The sequence below is a fragment of the Rhopalosiphum maidis genome, chromosome 2 (assembly GCF_003676215.2).
Source record: "Rhopalosiphum maidis isolate BTI-1 chromosome 2, ASM367621v3, whole genome shotgun sequence".
Classification (NCBI taxonomy): Eukaryota; Metazoa; Arthropoda; class Insecta; order Hemiptera; family Aphididae; genus Rhopalosiphum; species Rhopalosiphum maidis.
In genome coordinates, this window is record NC_040878.1 from 22,644,923 (window position 1) to 22,667,047 (window position 22,125).

At 29.1% G+C, this 22,125-nt stretch overlaps 1 protein-coding gene across 2 annotated transcripts; it reads right to left on the minus strand.

Annotated features, from left to right (window-relative positions):
- Positions 1–4,232: 4,232 nt before the first annotated feature.
- LOC113554014 (short stature homeobox protein 2-like) lies at positions 4,233–21,546 on the minus strand. Of its 2 annotated transcripts, none has more exons than XM_026957654.1 (5): positions 21,087–21,546; positions 11,232–11,470; positions 10,898–10,955; positions 4,869–5,029; positions 4,233–4,679 (listed from the first exon to the last, which is right to left on the minus strand). In XM_026957654.1, the coding sequence occupies exons 1-5, from the start codon at positions 21,403–21,405 to the stop codon at positions 4,488–4,490; spliced, it is 969 nt and encodes a 322-aa protein (XP_026813455.1). In that variant the 5' UTR covers positions 21,406–21,546; the 3' UTR covers positions 4,233–4,487. The 2 variants fall into 2 exon arrangements, with proteins under 2 accessions (XP_026813455.1, XP_026813454.1); XM_026957653.1 differs by having other exon boundaries at positions 4,863–5,029.
- Positions 21,547–22,125: the final 579 nt, after the last annotated feature.

The following is a 22,125-nucleotide window of genomic DNA, read 5'->3' on the forward strand; positions in this document are numbered from 1 at the left end:
TTAATCAATCAATGTGTTAAGTCGCGGTGCTATCTCGGGGCACCAGATGGGTATGGGTTTACGTTTACAATCTTAAAAGATTTCCTAAAAACTAAAATAACGAATACGGTCATCACTAAATTTTTGTTTTGAAATTTTTCATACTTGAGTAAGATCTGTCATTCCATTCGTTTACACCTCGCCACCACAAACGCAATTTGAGGAGTGCTAAGCCCTCCTTAAAATGGTTTGTGTATATCTCCTCCCCCTTTTATTGATCTCGGGGAGCACACGCACTGAATACATACATGTAAATTATAATAGCCCCCCAAATTTAATTTAAATTGCGCCTATGCTCGCCACGTCTGTCTAATGAAAGCGGATATATTTGTCAGTTCATCATCTACACTACTTACTCGTCCATTTCCATCGAATACATTGAAACGGCTTATAACACATGCAGAAGTGCAGAAGTTATGTAAAACTAAAATTCATTTTCGGAAGTTGTCTGTACCATCATGTTATCTCAGTCCATTTCAACTTTAAATTCATAACCTATAATCAATCCACTGATCTCCCTTCTTTCTTCCGCGGTTCTTAACGAAGTTATCGCCAAATGTACTATTTATCCCTAGTCTATCCAAGTATACACTTATAATCATCCCTATTAACAGTTCCTATAGGTAATCGTATGCAATATATTATATTAATAGTCGACTAATAATAGCAATTACTAAATAAAAAAATCAATTATGTTTCTACGAATTGACTATGTACATTTTGATGCAATGATGTGGATGTCTCAAATTAGATGGATTGTCATTAATAATATAGTCTATAAGAAACGCTAAAAAATCAATTTTAATTTTGTGTTACAAAAATCGTTCGTGATTTTTAGCATTGTAATAATTTTCCAAAATAATTTTCGAAAAATAATAAATAGAAAAATACTTAGTTGACGCACACTAGGCGGCAGACTATTTAATATTATTCAGTATAATTTATGTATAATATATTTTATATCACGTGAAACCCACGAGTACAACACTCCATAGCAGCATCGGTATAATATAATATTATCCTTTTCGTGTAATATATATTATATATAATATAGGTACCTATATTCTATATGTCGTAATATGATGTGCGTTCATATTATGTATTATCATAGGAGTGCGCACGGGGCCAGTAGAAGAACCCTAAATTTTTTTCTGGTTTCCGTGGTCGTTAAATGTGGTATGCTGCCTCTGAAACTAGAGTTTGCGCACGCCTGTGTTTATTGTGTATTTTAAAACGCACAGAATGCTTACTGTACTATGTACTTACATTGAATTCAATTATTGTATGTAAATCATGTTTTTTCACTTGACAAATATTTTAATTACAAACGAAGTGTCATACCATCTATAAACGAGTAAAAAGTATAATATAACACATAACACGAGTAACTGTAATAACTGTAATAATATACAAACAATAATAATAATAATACAAAAAATATGATTAAAGTAATAATAAGTAATAATTAATAAAAATAGTAAGATTTTTACAAAACAAAAAAAAAGAACTACTTCAAGATAAAATAAGTAAATAAATTAAGTATAATTTAATCGGTGTCGTTAATAAATTATATGAGGAATTATTTTGTTTAGGCACATTTTAATTTTTAATTATTGATTACTTGATACCCTATTATTGCGCAAGTACCTATAAGTAATCTTGGTATTATCTTTATATTTTTTTATCGATTTTTTTTTCGTTTTAGTCAATGTGTTAACGATGTTTATTGCACTGTTTGATAAAAAAAAATACAGAGTGACAACTGACAAATTGAGTACATAATTACTTAACTTATTTTATTAAAATGTGGTAAAACTTTGATTGGAGTTTAAACCTATAGGTGGTTATTCACAGCACTTACATTATAATCATGAATCATATTGTTTTGTTAAGATAATAAAATATCTTTAATGCGCATATTTAATACTATTTAATGTTATCGAGTTTAAATGGATTTATGTTATGTAAAAAATTACAAATGTTACAATTTTAAAACAAACTTATATGGGTAACAAAAATAAATATATTAAATTAATTTTCTTCATTTTTACTATATTTTTTAATACTACTTAAAACAGCCACAACTGTACGTTTATAATCTACAACACATACAAGTATAGAATATATTTGTATACAAATCTTAATCATAGAAGTTTCTTGTTTTACAAGAGAACGCTGTACATTTATTTAGATGATTCAACGAATAAAAATATTATACCGATGGGACTTATATTTTATATTTACAATATTTGGGTTATTCTATATCTATACTATCTTTAATCTTGTGTACAATACATCTAACTTAATATTTTTAATTTTACTTATAGTTTTATAAGTTTTATTTGTAAATTAAATGTATTAGAGTTATATGAATTATTGCACTAACATACAAACAATGTTATATCGATACGATTTGACAGTTTTAGCTATAGCAACACAAGTTGAAGTTTAAAATATTTTATTGTTGTAAGTTTATAACATTAATTTGAAATCGGATTGTTTAGTTATAAAGCGTTACATTTATTTCATACGTATTATTAAATCACCGTATATTTTAGTATACAATTGATTATAATAACACTAATACAATTTTAATGTAAGTATATAAAGTCATATTGACCATACAGGTAAAGTATCATAATAATAAACAATATTAATAAATAAATAAAATATAATAATAAACCATGTAACAAAATAATAAATTAAAGTTATTACTATCGTCAACTGTCAAGTATATCTGTAGATCAATAGGTGTTCAATTTTCATTATTATAAAGCGTATACTATATTTTTTTAATGACTAGATTATTGTATTTATAATATAAGACGATGAGCACAAAAAATATAACTAATTATTATTAGGTATTTGGGTACCGTACTCATACTCATTTATCATACGAAACGATATACAGTTTTTAAATTTCAAGTTTTAAAACTAAATATTTTTAATTCATGCTATAGGTATCTATATATTATATAAATATCGAAACCCAGTTAGAAAGGTCACGCAATTAAAAAAAATTCATTTTTCGAAAATACCCTAATTAAAAAATCTATAAAATTTTTATTGAAAAAACATGAGGTAAGAATTATTAAAAGTTTCAGATAAGTAATTTTTGCAATAAATTTTATTACATTCTATAGAATAATATTATAATCTGTAAATCAGATTTTATTGAATACCTACTATATATAATGTGCCACTTCAACGGGAGAGCTGAAAGACTGTGAAGTTTGAACTATCATGTCACATTTCTTTCACACTTCTAAAATCATTGTTACTGTTGTAACTCTTCAAGTAATACTTGTCACTTTTCAAACAAAAATATTATAACACAAAAACGGTAATAATGCAAAATGTGTTGTTTTTATTGACCGACGTGGTACCTCCTGGCAGATGCACATTTGTCATTAAACATTACTATGATACTGTTTTTGCCACGATGACTATATGAATTCGTCAAAAAGTAAAACTAATAAAATTACTCCGTGGTGGACAAATTTGAAGTTATGTGTGCGCTGGGGTTAATCAATAAAATCATACATATTTATTAGTTGGGTTGGGGTTTGTATCTAAATACCTACATATTTTTATTAAAACATGATAAATTAAGTATGGCAAATGATAAATTCATTTCACGTGATTTGATAAAACATATTTTATTTTACATGTTTTTACAATATTTTTCGATACATATTTTTACATTGTTTGTAAAATTTCTGTTCTTTTTTTTTTACATATTTCGTAAATTTTGAAAATTTCGGTGATTTAGTAGTATTATACATTTATACTTCGATAATAGTACTCGTAATAAATTGTAAGTGTATAATGCATATAGAATATAAGTATATACAAGTCTCAGTTAAATATTAGTAACTTGATTTTAGTTTATTTTAGCTGTTTCTGTTCAGTGTTCGATAACCATACCTTAATGATCTTAGATTATACTTAATGTTCAACAATTATTTGACAAAATATATATACGAATTTATAACAGTGTTAATAATTGCATTCGCGTGGTTGTGAAAATATCTTTATATTTTTTAAACTAAATCGATTAGAAATTAAAAACAATGAATTGTATTATTCAAAAATTATTTAGAATTTAATTTTAATTTAATATGTTAACATATTTTTAAATTTTTTTATTACATATTGTATATTTTATTTTTTATACTAAATATTTTGGCTATTTTAATTACACATGGGTACATATTTTTGGTTTTTATTACATATAAATCCCAGCCCTATTTATTAATAACATAATAATATACTTATATGATTGGCATTTTTTTAATTGTGTCACCTTTTTCACCGGGGGGAACGGTAATATGATATCTCGAAGTAGCATGAAAGTATTATAAAAAAAATGTTGACAGTATAATATACATATATATATATATGTATATATATAATATAAAACAATGAAAAAAAATACATGTCTAATGTTAAACAATCTCCTGGTCTCTACTAATGGCTTCAGCGTGTTTTTTAGCTTTTAACCGCAAATCAGCTATACTGGAATTTTTGGTTAATAGTCTATCTTGATGTAATGCCGCAAGAGCAGCTAGACTCAGACCACCTGGAGGATATGGCGCAGGGCATAGAACACCTCTTCCCATGGCTACTGCATAATGCAACTGCAATAAACATATATTGCTATCTAATTTCACAATACAAAATATATTTCACGGTTACGAGATTCACACAATTTCTGTGAATCGTTACACGTTTTATGCAGCACGTTAATTTTTTTAATTTTTCTCAACGATGTATATTATGTTCAGATATGAAATATTAAATGTAATCGATAATACACTAACAATTACCTGTTGTGCGGCCGTCAAGATGGCCGGATCGAACGCGGAAAACGCGGCCGCAGCTGCAGCCGAAGAATTGAATTGCAACTGCGGCAGTCTTGGCACGTTCACGTATGGGGCCACTCGACACGGCTCTAGAGGCGTAGATACGTTTTGGTGCATCATTAGGCCTGTACAAATATGATAAAATCATAATAATAACAATAATACATCGTAGAGTACTTTTCTGAAAAAAATATTTGATGAATATATGATATTAGGCGTGTAAGTAAGAAACACGTAACCATGTATTCAAGTCTAAAATTTTACGCATATACCTATACGGAATTACCGGATCTGCATAGCACCAAACTTGTGAGAGATCCTAATTCCTAGATAAGCCTCTCCTTATAGGCGATATAATAAATTATCAACTCACCTTCAAAACCAAAATCATAGCTACGTCGTCTACGCCACTTGATATGTGTACCGTATAATTATATGCCTACAAATACTAAATTAACTGTGATATAATTAAGTATTGATAGGCGAGATGTTTAACTTTAAATTTTACAAATTTCAAATATAAAATCAATCTTAATTTGTTTTGTACGGGTATTTTTTTCAATATTTTAATATAATCTCCTTTGCTCTGCCAACGACGATAACGTTATACTCGGCACTCGCTGTCATCAAGATTTAATCTTACAAGCTTTTTGTTATAAAATGCGCTTTATAATACTAGGTTATTTTGATTTTGAGTAAGGCGTAAAATATGTCCATTTAGCAATAAAATGATTTGTTTTTTTATTTTATTTTAGAAAATGTCCAAAATATGTACAAGTCACAGAAGGAAAATTGGAAATTGAAAACAGATTATACTCAAAGTAATTTTTTGAATTATAATTAGTATAGATAGTTCGTAAATATATTATACACACACACACTTATTGAGATACACAGAGCTATAATAGTAGAATCGTTTTTCAAATGTATTTTTTCTTATTTTCTATACTATCAACCCAGTATATGATAGTATATTTTATTTAGTAGCATATGTTAGTTACCCAGCATATTTTTCAATCATTTTGAAAATTATACTGTTAAGAATAAATAATATTTCTCGTTTAAAGTTATAATATACAAATGCGAGCTTACAGTAGTAAAAAATATTAATAACGCAGAACAACGTCACATTAACGAACTACAATGATTGTTCAATAAAGTATATACCTTTACAGTATCGTTTAAATTACACATTAGTATATTACAGACATTATTGGACGACTGTGCGGTGTGTGTACTGCATGTATGCATGCATTTCATTCGACGAGACGGTAAATAATAAATATTATTATCAGTTCATCGATTATAATAAGGGCGCTCGCATACATATACACGCATATGGGATGTTTTGCACGGATCACGGAGGGATTACAAATAATCTGTATCCGTACATAATAATATATATACACAGTTGTCGCTTAATCAAGTTAAGTGTGTGTGCGGCACAACGAGTGATTGTCACCCGATTGCACCCCAGTGAGCGATTAGGAGAACACTGCTCTGCTGCAGCGGACCATCACTCCCTCTCCTCCGTCTGCTTTGCTTGCTAAACGGTAGTACGGTACACACAACACACACAATAATATACAGGGTGATTTATCAAGCATGCCACCCTATTTTTCATTTATAATGAATTTATTGAAAATCCGATTTTTGTAAGTCTTAAATATACTTGAAGACCATATTATCAAATTCTCGAGATTACTCATATATAAGTTACGCGTATAATGCTTATATATACAGTTATACTATGTAAGGAGTGTCTTGTGACGATACAAATACTGTTTTTAAATGAAAACCATCCTTTTTTACTGTAAATTATTTAATAGATGATTTTGTTGAAAAATTTGATGTGCCTAATTGAAAATTTGAACAGTTCTTAAAAATAATTTTACAAAAATATAAAAAGATGTACTACCGAATCTTTTAATTAATTATACATAGTCCGTTTGTATATATTATAAATAAAAACAGATTAATACAATTTTCAAATTATTTTAATCATTAACCCCATATATACTTACATATTTTCCTAACCTGTTGTCTTTAGTAGTTACACAAATTTAAATAAATCAAAAACTGGAAACTTGTTCGACTTTTGATTTTGATACGTAAAACTTTTCAGAAAAATGATTTACTTATAATAATTTATAATAGAAATGGGTTTTTCTTTGAAAAAAAAAGTTTGTATCTCCACATCACACACTTTAAGTAGTATAAAAAACATTAACATATTTAAATTTCTAAAAACCAGATTTTGAACAAATACAGTAATTAAGAAGAAAAACGGAGTGAGCGTGCTTGGTGAATCACTCTGTATATAGATATAAGCATTCGCAAACTTTTTTACACCGTGCTGGGGCGACGGTGACTGCTTATGATGGGAGGGTTTTTGTTTGTTTGTTTTTTTTTTGTTTTGCTAATTCAATTTCAATTCTTCCCAGCGGTCCAGTCGTATGTGCACTTACAGCACCGCGATCACGACGACGACTGCTGTACATATCATAAATCGGTACAACGATATTATGTCTATAGATAGCTACAAGACGTATTTTTCCATCAGAAATGGCTGCAATGACCACGGACGACGGACGCAGATCCAACATAAACACTACAATATTTTATCAGTATACTAAACATTTAATGTGATATTTTGTGTAGTCTGTGCGAATTAGTCATCTCGTTTGTCCCTTTTCTGAGATTTTCATTTAATATTCGTACATACTAGATACTTATGGTCTTGTCATCGTCGTTGTGTCGCACTTTGTACACAATTTTACTGTTCGTTTAATAACAAAATACACACACGACTTGCGCCAGTAATAAGAATACAACAATTAAGAATCGATTTTATTTATATTTACGATATTGTTTCAGTATGGTTTTCGTTTGATATTTTCACACGGGTATTGGTAACGCTAAGCAGAGAGTGTAAAATAATTGCAGATAGATACAATATTTTTGACCTATTAAGCTTAATTTTAATTTATAAATATAAGTGTGTTATATTACTGCGTAACAAAATAGCAAGCGATTTGTATTTAAAATAAAAGACTGAATACTAATGATAAAGGTATACTTCAGTTGTAGAAATGTAGACGTTAACTCCGAAGATTGTGTTGTCAAACATAATATCACAATATTATACATAGACTTTGATATTTTGTAACACTCTCTTACTTAAAAATATCATTTAAAAACGCGTTTAAAAATATCAACATTTGTAAAATTAAATTAATTGATTACTATGCTGTGCATTAAATAAAATATTTGTATCCACCATACTTTATTATTTAACGGATTTTACAAAAACAATATAAAAGTATTGTATTAGTACAGTACATTTTCTAAGCACGTGCTCTTGTAGATATTATAATTGTATAATGTATATAAATTTTCATCATCGGGACAATAGTCACCCTGTTTATTGGATAATCCTTTGGCCCCGCTCAGATTTAATATAATTCGTTCGTCGTTGTTGTTTCGCGCACCAGAAAAAAATTATACTTACATTATTAATATTAATGACCGACCATAAAACGTGTTGCGGTACGTTAATCGCGTTTGTATACGATTATATTATACATATATATGTGTGTGTAAGTGTGCACGCGGGTCGGCGAGTATAATACTATCCCCCGTCGGACATTAAAATGAAATTATCTTTCTCGTTTATTTTTTTCATTCCTAAATGACAAGTGCGATTTTTATTCCAGAGTGACTGTGAATATTATGTACATTTATTATCTACAATAATCACTGCTGCGTACCTACATAGTAATGATTTCGCTCGAGGTTTTTGTATATTTTAAAATATATCAGATATATTAACAAAAATTATATGTATTATTAATACTGGAATAAAATGACACCTAGTACGTCATAATTTATTAGATAAAATATCTTTATAGTAAGTATTAGGTACGTATTGGTGCTCGGATAGTCAACAATATGTTATGATGACGTAAGCGTAGATATAAGCTGGCTTTTGCTTCCCACTTTTTTCATTTAGAAATTGTGTAAATTATATATTTATTTATATAATAAATAATTCATACTTTTAAAATCTATAAACTTAAAATAGAAATAAAATTGTTACCTAATATAGATTCACATCTTTTCTTTAATGTCATTATTTATTTATAATCAATTGCGTATTACAATCATTGTCATGGTGAGTGTATGGCGGGGGATCAAGTGCCCTCCCCCTGCACTTCAAACTAAATTATATTTCTTATACCACACGTTGTAATGCAACAGAAAATTTTAAGCAGATTTTGCGAAGACTCTAGACAATTGTCATTGTTATAATTTAAAAACAATATTATAAAAAAATACTTAAAAAAAATTAAGTTTTAATGATTTAAAGTTGGCTACGTCGCTGTCTCCCCCCCCTGATTGAAATCTTAGCTACGCCCATGATCATTGTGTTTGTATTTGAAATACTATAGCCATTCCTTCCATTTCAGATTCTTAGACTTATGGACAATGACTGTGGTAACATATTTATAGTTATCATCATCGAAACAGAATTAATAACGTTTTATTTTTGTGTTGAAAAATAATGATTATACGGGTGATTTTCAAATTGTATGTATTCATATTTCAACGTCATTAATTAAAAGTTTTGTGATGAAAAAAAGTAACACTGTTTTATAAGTTTTATGCAAAAATGCTATTTAAAAACAGATTTGTTATTATAATTTTTAAAATAATGATTTTCTCTTTTTTATTTCTGAGCAGAGGCGAAGAACCCATCAAAGATATTTTAATTTTATCGTTTAGAAATACACTAAATAGTAAATACATAAGTACACTTGTTTTTATGTAATTTAAATATTTAAACAAAAATGTTAAGCATATTATATATATACATATATATATATATAAATTAATATAGGTAATAGGAAGATAATTAATTATAGTGAAAATGTTTGTAAAATAATAATGTTTTTATAAGTACATTCTGAAATTTAAAAATTATTAAAATTACTTTTGGTTTTTCTCAAATTTTAAATTCGTATAATATATTTATTAATAGTACATATTATAAAATAATGAAGTTGTGTAATTGATATTTTTTTCACTATGAAAATGTATAATATATTTTTATTTAGATATTATAAAAAGTCTAGTTTTACTTGGAATTTTCATTAGAAGTTTGAAGTTAGAGATGAATCAATGTAAGAAGCAACTACTAATAAGTGTTTAGGTTTTTAAGATTGATACACAGTGCTCGGCTTGGCAAAATTAAAGTAGGGGGACTCTGTTAACTTTTAAAAAAGAGCGTCCCCATCACTTGTTAAACGTCACTAAGCCGTGGAGGCTACGCCCCCACATCCCCTATATCCCTCTTTAAATTGTATGAAAAATATTTATAAATAATCAAACTAAAAAAAAAGTTACTGTAAATATTATATTGTATATTTTAGTTATAACTAATATAATAACAAACTCAAAACTAACTAAATAAAAAACAATTCATTTTAACTATTTATTTAAATAGTCCCATAATTTATCATAAGACGTATATTCTAGGATGCAATAGTAGTTAGAACAAATATTTTGTGGTACAATTTGTAGTGATGATTTAAGATAATTAGTTAAAATAATAATAATAAATATCTTAATAATTATTAAATCTACGGTAAGAAAAATTATTATGATGTTATCACGTGTGTTTTGATAAAAATTCAGAATGATGCAGTGTCCCCTGCGTTCCCCTTAAAAATAAAAGTAGGGGTACGCTAAAATTTCTGTAAAATTAGTTGGGGTACTCCGTCCCCCTGCGTCCCCCCCAAATCGAGCACTGTTGATACATAACTATTTAATAGTTTGAATAATTAACTCTATTTAGGTAACTAATTTCATGTTTTCGTAATTACCTGTCGCAGTATCATTTTGAATCTGAATAAGCGGTTATTTAAAAATATATAAATAAATCATTTGTTTTAAGTATTTTATGTATTAAAAATAGAAAAGTAAAATCATACCTTTATGCATTTGACTTTCGTGTTTTCGGCATTTGGCCCGTCTGTTTTGAAACCATACCTAAAAATATTTAAAATTTTAATGTTATTTAAATTTCTTAAAATTAAATGGTATAGATTATTTGTGATTTAATATGGTTGAATTAAAAATCACTTAGTTAAAATACAAAACTTTACATTAAAATAAGAGCATTGTTGTACCAAAATTGTTGAAATTGAATTTCAACCTTTACACATTTTTACATACCCTATTGTTTTTTTTTTTTTTTAATATGAAAGGTTGATATTTTAACAATTTTTAAAATTACTTTTGTCTAATTTATAGTATAAAACTAACTTGTACTCTGGCTTCGCTGAGACCAAGACGCTGACTAAGCTCTTCTCTCATAAATGCATCGGGGTAGTGGGTTTCATCAAAAAGTCTTTCGAGTTCGTTGAGCTGTTCAAGAGTGAAGTTGGTCCTACTTCGCCTCTGCTTATTGGACGGACCATTTAACTGTTTACTGTTACTGTTTTTCGAACCATCGAATGTTTGACGGTAGTCTTCTACACTGTCTTCTTTAGGATCTTTAAAATCTAAAATTTTCATTTTAATTTACTGTAGACATATTGTTATTCTATGTTTCAAGTTAAATAATTTACATAAATTATGCATCATTTTATTCGAATAATGAAGCACCTAATATACCTATAGTATATAATGTATTTAGCGATAAATTTATTTTCAAGTTTTTAAACTATCTTTCTGTTAGTTGTATATTATACCTAACTAAAAGGATTAATGTTTATAAATACATTTGCATTTTTAATTAGGTTTAATTTATATACTATTGTTTTAAATTTCAGTTTTTTCCATAGTTGTATAATTTATAATACACAAACTCAACTTTTAACTATATATATCTGGTTTTTTTGCATCATTTTTAGAAATTTAATTATTTATACATTTTTTAGGTTGATGTTTAATTGTTTTATTTTGCAACACATTTAGTTCTCAAGAATTTTGCATCAAGATAAATAACAAAATGATGAGTTAAGAATAATTTAGTAGAACACATTATTTACAGAATAAATTAATATTGTGCTAACCATTTTACGGCTAAAACAAATTCAAAGTTGTGTATTCATTATTTGATTAAATTTATATTTCTGATAATAAAAACAAATATTATTATAATTTATATTATAGGTAACTAATACTCATTTAAATTATATTGATTTATTGACAAATTAATTTTTTTATATTGCTTGAGAAATGTGAAAAGTAAAATAAAACGTGCTTGGTGCTTGTAATTTTAGTTTTAATGAATTGAATTGAATATACTATAAATTAATACCAGGAGTAAATTCTTATGTACAGTAGTAGCGTCGCAGTAATCCGAACATAAGCTATTCCAAAAGACGCGGTAATCCGAACGGCTTTGAGTGTACATCGCCATCGTTCTATTATTACATAAATAAGTACCTATGTATGTAATTTAAAATAATAGTAGTCATTTTAATTAATTTAAAAAAAATGTAATCAATTATTATACTTATTGTACTCAAATAGTTTATACACAAATTAATAAAAAAAATGTTTAAGTTTAAATCGCAAGATAATTTTATAACTAAGTCATAGGTAATCCGAACGACCCCTTCTTCAATTTATTTCGAATTACTGCGACGTCACTGTATTTCTCTCTCTATATATACGTGAAAATATAGACTGAAACTCATAAAATTGAATGAAATAATTGTTTCATTACTTATATTAATGTGGATTAGCATGGTATTATACTTCTTGTATTTTACATTACTGCATTCGTATATAACTAAAATATGATGATTATAATATAATTACGTATAGTGTACATTAACAGTAGATAGATACTTTATATTCTAACAATTATACTGTTAACTTGCCAATAATGCTAATTGATTACCGCTTTTATTATGACTTTTTTCGTAGCTTAAGGTTTTAAGTACCGGTTACTAGAGGGGTTTGAGATAAAAAAAAAAACAAAATTAATTCGAATATGTGCATTTAATACCATTTGGCAAATTAAACACGCGCACAACATAGCTATTAAAAGCTTAACGTAATCGTTTTCTTTATTTCATTATTCATTTCCATCTTCCATGCTTTCCCTCCCACTCTCTCCAAATTTCCTTTCTCCCTATTTTTACACTGTGATTTGCAGCTACTTAAATGGGTCTAACAAATTAATTGGGGTTCCGCCTATCAAATCGATTAGATTCAAATCGTATTTAGTATGAGTGTACCTGCTTTAATCGAGTATACTTTGGCGAATCGTTTGAGTAAAATTTGAAAAATTGATTTTTATTTTCATTACTGAACCTGCCATATTCCTAAGTTTAGTTAGTCAAGGTTTAATAATATGTTACACAAATGTTAAACATAAATACATATTATTATAAGTTATACTACGAATTTTAAATCTCACTGATATTAAACTAAAAGGGGATATAATATACTATTCAGATAGTTAATTTATAGAGTTTAAAATTATTAACTTGGATTGTTTAATAGCTTCATATGCTGGTTAAACATGTTTGATAATTCATCTCGATTCGGATTATATAGTGCATTATTATTAATTTGAAAATAATAAAAAATCATTTAAAAACGATCCTATAAGCTATTATCAGTAAAAATCTAACTTGCTGAAATATATTTAAATATATTGGCTTTCATATGTATTTGGGAAAACTAAGATTAGATAATATGAGTACTCAAGTAGCAATAGAATATTTTTTAAATATTTATAAAATATTATATAACATTTAAAAAATAACTTTATATTATTTATTATTTAACTATAATATGACTTTATTTTCAATAGCCCAATTGTGGTTAAAATCTATTTTCAGTAAAAGGAGTTAAATTATTTTCAAAAACTGTTTTATAAAAAAATCATAATTGTGTTTACTATTTATGTACACATTAAAGTATTTACAAAATATATTATATATACGATCTATTCGGACTAACTTGTAATACATACATAAATGTATAAATACGTAGGTAGGAAGAGGCTATTTAGAAAACAAAATTAATATAAACGTCATTGTTTATTTTAGTAATTATTTATTAGTACAATAATTTAATAATAATATTCAATACCAGATTAAATCAACTGAATAAATATACTTAAGTGTTTTATTTTTTTACTAAATTAATGTTGACATAAAAATTATTAGATGTAGATGCTAAAAGCATAGAGGATAAATAAAATATAAAATTTTATATGATAAATACTTATTTACTTGAAAATATAAATCCAATATTTTTCTTTTAAATGTGTGACACATTGACGTCTATAATAAAAAGTTGCCAAAAATGTACTTTATTTCATATTTCAGGTTGAAATTGGTATGGTTATTAAACCACAGATAAAAAGTTTAATTTATTGCCGTAATTATATGCGTGCATTATTGAAAAAAGAAGTATAGTAATTGTTAATAGTTCGGACGAAATAAATTAAAATAAAGTACAGCGAGATAAAAAAAAAAATGAAAAAAAAAGTAAGTATACGAAAAGTAGCTGTATTGTTATATATATAGAGAGAGATACAGTAAACCCTTTGTACAAGTCTACGATTTTTATTATGAAATAAAATTACGACGATGAGACGCTTTGTTGGAGTTACGGGGCAATTAATTTAAGTCTGTAGCCCTGAAGTACTCTGGGGTGTAGTTACGAAGTCCCGCCCCGTAGTCGAAGAGGCCTTAAGACGTTTTATTCCTCTCGCTCTCCGCAGCACCGTCCGGCTCACCACCCCGCGACTGTGCATCTGTTATGTCTCGGATTAGTCTAATCCCATTACTTTAATTAAGAGAAAGGAAGAGAGAAAGAAAAAACACCCTCCGTTCATCGCTATGTCGTAGGTACCTGTATATATATATATATATAACTATATTATCTTTTCACACCTCGTGCCAATCGTTCACACCTATAATAATAATATATATTTCAGTTATCTGATCCATTTACAATTGAAAGAAATACCCCGAAATATATTATGAATTCATTTGAAATACGCTGGCTCTATGTTCTATAATGAAATAGAAAGTTAAACATTTTTTATTTCATAATCTATTACAATAATTATGACCTAACGAGTGGGTGTAATACTTGTAATGAAAAGTCTTATCCCTGGAAACATTTTTCTCGAAATTAATAATTTGTATATTCAAACTAGTGAAATGTTATGAGTTATTATAATAGCTATATAATATTATTATTTAAAATATAACAATATATATTAATTATTAAGATTTAAAATGTCTGATCACACCATTGTTTAAAATACCCACAGGTACGTATAATGTATATATATATGTACTTTTTTGTATGTACATCTTTTAATTGTTAGAGTATTATTATACAATTTGAAGAATATTATATGAAATTTTTTGTAATTTATACTTTAGCTATATTATGATCTGAAGAGATTACAAGACCATTGCGTATAATAGAGTGATTTGGTAGATACATTAAAAATTAAAGGATGCTTTGCTTTTTAAGCTCAAAGAGTTCTATGTATTATAAAACATTTAATTCGATTACTGTTTGATATTTATGCAGAGTCCTATATTGAATAGCGTATGTTGGTTTGATTAAAAGTTTATACACGAGTATAGCTTAGTTGCTTTATTATTTAATGTCGATAGAAAGCGGAAAGACGAAAGTGGATGTTTAGGTAAAGATGTTTATAAATTATAATAATACCTATAAATAACGGAAAAATTACACTATTGGTAATTTTTACAATATTGATAGAGGATAGTGGGTAAATTAATAGGTAAATATACCTATATAAAAACTTATATATTTTAGATATCTTAGATCTAAAATAATGGATATTAAGATGGTTTTTTTTGTTTAAGTATGAGTATGACAATTGACAGTATAGAATAAACTGATATACTATACCAAAATACCTAAGTAAGATAGTCTCGTTGGAGTATTGGATTTCAGCCAGTAGAAATATTTTTGAAGGGAGGTTCATTGAATGAATAACGACAAATCAAGGAAATTCTTCGTTGGGAGAAAAGTTGCACAAAGTAGCTGAAGGACACCGTACACGAATAACTAATAAGTTGTTTAGTAATCTTCAAGTTATCAGAGACATCCTTAAGAGTCTTTGCTACTTACTTGCCATAGTCCGGTGAGTGTTTTGAAGCGTTTCATATTAATTTCTGAGTAAACTAGCTAGTATAAGTGTAAGTTTTTACGGAAATGCGTTGTATAGATATTTGTCAGAAAAGTATTTTATTGTTTGCTGTACACCTTAGTTCGACGTTTTTATGCTATATGAGTACAAATTTGTATAGGAAATAATTTAGATTGTAGTGAATGTACTTGGTTGTGAGTAGTAGTTTTAATTCACATTCAGAAGTTTGTATGTTTTGTATGAAAAGATTCACTGAATAGTCAGTATTGGTGGTTGTTTTAGATCAATAATTTTTACTAGTTTTTTTTTTTTTTTTAAGTCCACAGTCGATGTTAAAGTGCAATGGTGTTGATTAATATAGGTTAGTCAGATGTTAGAAATTGTATTAAGAAGAGAACAGCGGAATGAAAGGACATGGCAATGAAGATTGATATCTGAGGAGTGGAATGTAAGTTTTAAATTTAAATTAACTATTGTTTTCGTCTACAGAAATCAGAATATTCTAGCTCTAACTGCTCTAAGGTATTCACCCTTATTTCAGTTACTATTGTATATATATATATTTGATTTAATGTCTGTTCTACGTTTTTGCACCATCATTCGTGTATGTTTGTTTGTTCATCGCTAAAATATCGGAAATACGCCTTTAAAAAATAACAAAATGTGTACGCGGTTAGGTTTATATATATTATTATTAAATTGTTCGTATACGTCTTGTCTGTGATCTATTTGATATTTTTAAATCAATGTTGTGCTGTATACGCGTATATATTATATGGATATTGGACATTATAATACCAATACGATATAATAAAAATGTTGTAAATCGAAAATATCCACGAAAATACGGTGGCCACATAAATTATAATATGTAATCGTTATTTTCATCGGATGCCGCAACACGACTATAATAATTATATCTATTGCAGTGTTTGGTATATGCGTTATGTTATTATCAATTCCCCCGCGAGACGTTCTCCAATAATAATTGGTAACAGTAATTTTCAGGTTTTAGTCAGGTCTGTATGTGTACATGCCGCAGTGAAGTGCATTCACTTACACACACACACACACACACTGTACCATACAGTAGTTACATTCATTAATGTACGCAGTCAAGTATAATTCAATCTCGCCGAATATTACACTATACTACTATATAATATATATACACATGCATCGTATACGATAAAAATTGTGTAATACGATTAACCCTAGCCGGGGACGATAATAATGATTTCGAGCCATTGTGTATATACAATATAATATAATATACAGTGCACACGTTTGTTTTACTGGGCGTGTATTGTGTGATGGTGAAAAAAACAACAATAAATTCGCCCGTGTAACCGACCTCGGATTAATAAAACGAATAAAAACGGCGCGAAGACGCAACAGCGGTGATGAAGGGGTGGAAAAAAATCCAATTTGGTATTTTTGCCGCTCACTGGCAAAACTATATATACGATTCTAATGAAATTCGGTGGACGTAACGCACTCAATCACCCTCACCGACCAAAACAACTTTTATTTATATATAGGTACGAATGAACGCGATTCCCCCCTTTTTTTAAAAAAAAATATAAAAATAAAAAATACATTCCCATTATTAAATTTTTTTTTTATTATTATTATTATTACCGAACCGACACAACATTTCGGTTGATATTTACCGCTAAGGAATAAAAATAATAATAGCACATTTATACTGGTCAGATTATCTGCAGATAGAACTAAGCAAACAGATTTTATTGGATACAGTAGCTTATCAGCTATATATATATATTACGTTATAAACCATCTACAGTTGTCAAAATTCCATATTATTCGTTCACGTAAATTATGCATTAATTAAATATCAATGGGTAGTATAGGTAAATGTTTTTAGTTAATAAAAATATAGTAAAGCCTATTACTAAAATTGTATGCACAGTGTTTGAATATTTAACCAGTTATGGACTATGTAGTATGATTCATTTTACTAACTAACCAAATTTTAGATGTTATTTAATTTAGCATCAATTCAATGAATAATATTTAATGAAATTTGTTAATTATAGAAGATTTAGTCTTAGGTACATAAAGCTTAACCATGGATTAATCATGGTCCGTAGAGTTATTTGTTCAACGCTGATTAGTGATATCAGATAATGAAAAGGTATTGTAGACTGTAATCAATTGTAAAATTCGGCTCGAATAATTTTTTTCTATGAAATTAAATGTATAATATAATCAACACGATCTGATTAAATCTGTAGGCAACAGAAAATATATCTTATTATATATTATATATTATAGTTGTATAAAACAATTAAAATCATATTTAAAAAATATAAATTTAGTAAGATATAATTTTTTAATAAATGATATGTACCAATATAAATATTATAGAATAAACATAAATAGTAAATTATTAATTATGTAACGTAAACAAAATCCCACCTTGCCTTAAACAAGATTATACAATATGATTATGTAAATTGTTATTATTTAAAGGCCACAATATTGGTATTTATAAATTATATTCAAAACAAATAATAAATATACAACACAATCATATACATCATGCTATAGTCCTATACTTACTACTTATTCTACCTATCTAATCTCAGTATTGAATAATTCTGGCTTACTGGTAGGTAATGGTGGTAAACAACTCAAATCGTAAGTTTTTATAACTTGCTGTCATTGTGACTATTATACGACATTACAAGGGTTGAATATTATATACTATTCCACCATTGTGTTATTACGACGTATAACAAGTACATTATACAATCGTTCAAATTTGTTTAACTTATAATTATGTATACAATCATAATATTTAATTAAAAATTTAAAAAAACCGTATATAAGTGTATAACCTAAGATTATTTCTTTTAAATTCTAATTTATAAGCAATAGTCTAGTTAGGAAACCAAATTGTCAACATAAAATAAATAAAATTAAGTCTGTTTTTCCTTTTTCAATAAAATAATCAATGTATAGAATAAAATATCCAAATAAAAAAAAGTTATAAAAACTGTTTAAAAAGAGATATAATGAAACCTCCTAATAGCGGACACTATTGATTACCGAAACTTTATCCACTATTCGGCTATTCATAAAGTGTAAATGTTTTAAAGAAAAAAATGTGCACCATGTTAAATTTAATTATACCTAATAGTGTGTTAAAAATTGACAAATTAGTCAAATAAAAATGTATAAACGAATATTACTGTTAACGTTTAAAATATGATATAATATTAATTCAACACCAGTTTCCTTTTAAAGAATCAAAAGATAAAAAAGGGGGACAAATATCGAGTGGACCGTTATAATGGTTGTGTTCAATTTAAATTAATTTTTATATCATCTTATATGAAATTTTGGTAAATAAACAAATAATAAGAAATCTAGCTTATATTCAATTGTATGCATCTTAAGCTAAAAAAAATGTTATCAATATTTAAAAAAATAGATTGAAAATCCCAAATGTCTATAAATAGCTTAAAAGAAATTATTTAGATAATTATTTCATATGTTAGAAATATTAACATAAATATTTTGTGAACATCTATGGAGATTCGTTTTTGAGTTATTCTAAAAAGTAAAATCGATTTTGTAAAATACTGGTTTGCATAAAAATTGCCGTTATTTTTTTTTAAAATTAGGCGTCCGCTATTCGGAGGTTTTTACATTGAAAAGTATCTAATGAAAATGTCGTCGTCTTCAAGAAATCTTTCACTATAGAAAGGTGTCCGATATTGGGAGGTGTCCGTTAGGGATGGTTTCACTGGATTAATAAAATAATATATTGCGTGTATTATAATATAATACCTATACGACAATACGTAAATAAGCTTTAATTATCGGTGTTACATTGCAATATTTTTACGCTATATTTTTTTAACAATGTTTGCTTCAGGAGCTCTCGCTCTGTTATCAGTCCATTTCTTTATTGGTCTCTGGTTACGTCGGTTACACAAAATTTATTTTGATTCCGTAGATTTACAATTGCTGTCACGCATTTATCCACAGTCTTCGTATAATATTATTAGACGTTATTGAAAATCAACTGACACAATCGAAATCGTTAAATGTGGAACATAATATAAGTTTAAACCAAATTTCAGACGACAGGTCTTGTGTAAAAACCACGTGGATACTTAATCTATATTAATAAAAGGAGACTTTGTGTGTATGTAAGCGATCCATAGCCAAGTATATCGCACTCATGGACCATGGTTTTGGAATTTGGTACACATAAATAATCCTATATTCGACTACTCGGGGATGTGCATTTGGTTTGGAAGTGTTTAAATATTGTAGTTTAAAGAATGACTCACACAGAGACTTGTTAGTTCACGAAAATTATTATTTTTCTTGTTCAGAGTTGCCATTGATTATACAAAATGAAATAGTTATTATAACTGTATATAACCTAAAATCTACATTTTAAACTTAGCCAAAACCACCAAAATGACTATGTTAAAGTATATTTGTGTAGTTTGCATAACGGATTTTAAGATTGGGTTAATCCACAGGTATTATTTCATTGGTCACGACTCACAGATAATGCCGTATATGTCACGCAAGATCAGCTAGAATTATTAATAAATATACCAAATACATAAGATCAGAAACCTAAAAGGGATTGCTGTTGTGCAAATCCACAGCTTTCGAAAGATTTTCATATCAATTTCTTCAGTAGATCTAGAAAGATCCACAATGTCACAGGGTTTACTTTAACCGTCTGTGCAGTATACATTTAAGTAAAAGTTTGAGAAGGCGTAAATCCGCGAGTACTAAATTTGTAACGGAAAACGTGGCGTCGCGGGATCATCAACTGGTGTAATTATTATACCGAATTTCAGCGGACTGATTTTGTGTAAAAATCACGTAGTCGATTGACAACAATATTATCCATGACGATAAAATTAAAAACTTTACAACACCAGTAAATACTTCGTCATTGCAATAAAATCATACGTGGTGACGATTAAACGCGACCGCAGTGTCGTGGCACGTACCTGCGGCGGCTGCGGCTGCGGCGGCGGTGATTCCGGCGATCAGCGCCCGGTGATGGTCCGACGGCGAGGGCGGCGCGCGTGCATGTGGTGATTTCGATGTCGCGCCGGACGATTGCCCATCTCCGTCGTCGTCCTCGTTGTTATTGTTGTTGTTGTTGTTGTTGTTGTTGTTGTTGTTATTGTTGTTGCTGCGGCCGTGAACGTGTCCGACGGCGGTTTGGCGCGGCGGCGGTACAGGTACAGGTGCAGGTGATGCGGGAGGCGATCTCGAGTCGTCCGGGTCGATCACCGGCGACAGCGAAGACGCTCGCGAGTCCATCGACGGCGGCGGCGGCGGCGGCCCCGGACAGCAGATATAGTGCGACGACGGCGGTGCGTTGTGGCTCAGGGCGCGACGGCGACAACGGTCTGCGCGTACTACTGGTGTGTGCTGAACAGGGAACGGCGCGACCGCGGCGTGCAGCAGCGGCAGCAGAGCGGGCGACGACAACGCGAATCTCTTCAACTGGTCCACGCGGCGGTGGCAGCGGTAACGCGTTATCACTCGATTACACGGCGATTGCGCACACCATTTTCACCCTCAGCGCCCCCACCCCCTCTCCGTTATCGACACTCAATCGGAATATAATGCTTATGCGTATTTGTGTGTGTGTGTGTGCGCGCGCGCGCCCCCACCGCGATATGTACATATATTATATATCGACGCGTTTTGTGTATATAAAGTACACACACACACACACACACACATATATATATGGACAGAGATTCCCATTTAAATATATATACACCGTATGTATACGAATTTCGGGGCATAATATATACATATATATAGGTATACACGTCTAATGTGCGTGCGACGCGCCAAACGTCCGTCCCCTAACCGTTCGCGGTTGCCGGGGTGACGAACGCGCAGGGGGTGGTCGGGATCTTTTCCCCCGTCGGGGGGCCGTACGGTTTAACGGACGGCCATTGGGCGTATGGGCGGCGCCCGCGACGGCGGTTTATTTATTAAGTGCGATGCGGATCGGAGGGGCCCAAT

What these genes read in the sequence shown, in the direction of transcription:
- LOC113554014 (XM_026957653.1), bottom strand. Translation starts at nt 21,405, where the DNA reads ATGGACTCGCGAGCGTCTTCGCTGTCGCCGGTGATCGACCCGGACGAC. An exon ending in CGCAGCCGCAGCCGCCGCAG is followed by an intron (nt 11,471 to 21,086) that starts GTACGTGCCACG and finishes TGAAAATTTTAG; the next exon opens with ATTTTAAAGATCCTAAAGAA. An exon ending in TCAGCGAAGCCAGAGTACAA is followed by an intron (nt 10,956 to 11,231) that starts GTTAGTTTTATA and finishes AAATATTTTTAG; the next exon opens with GTATGGTTTCAAAACAGACG.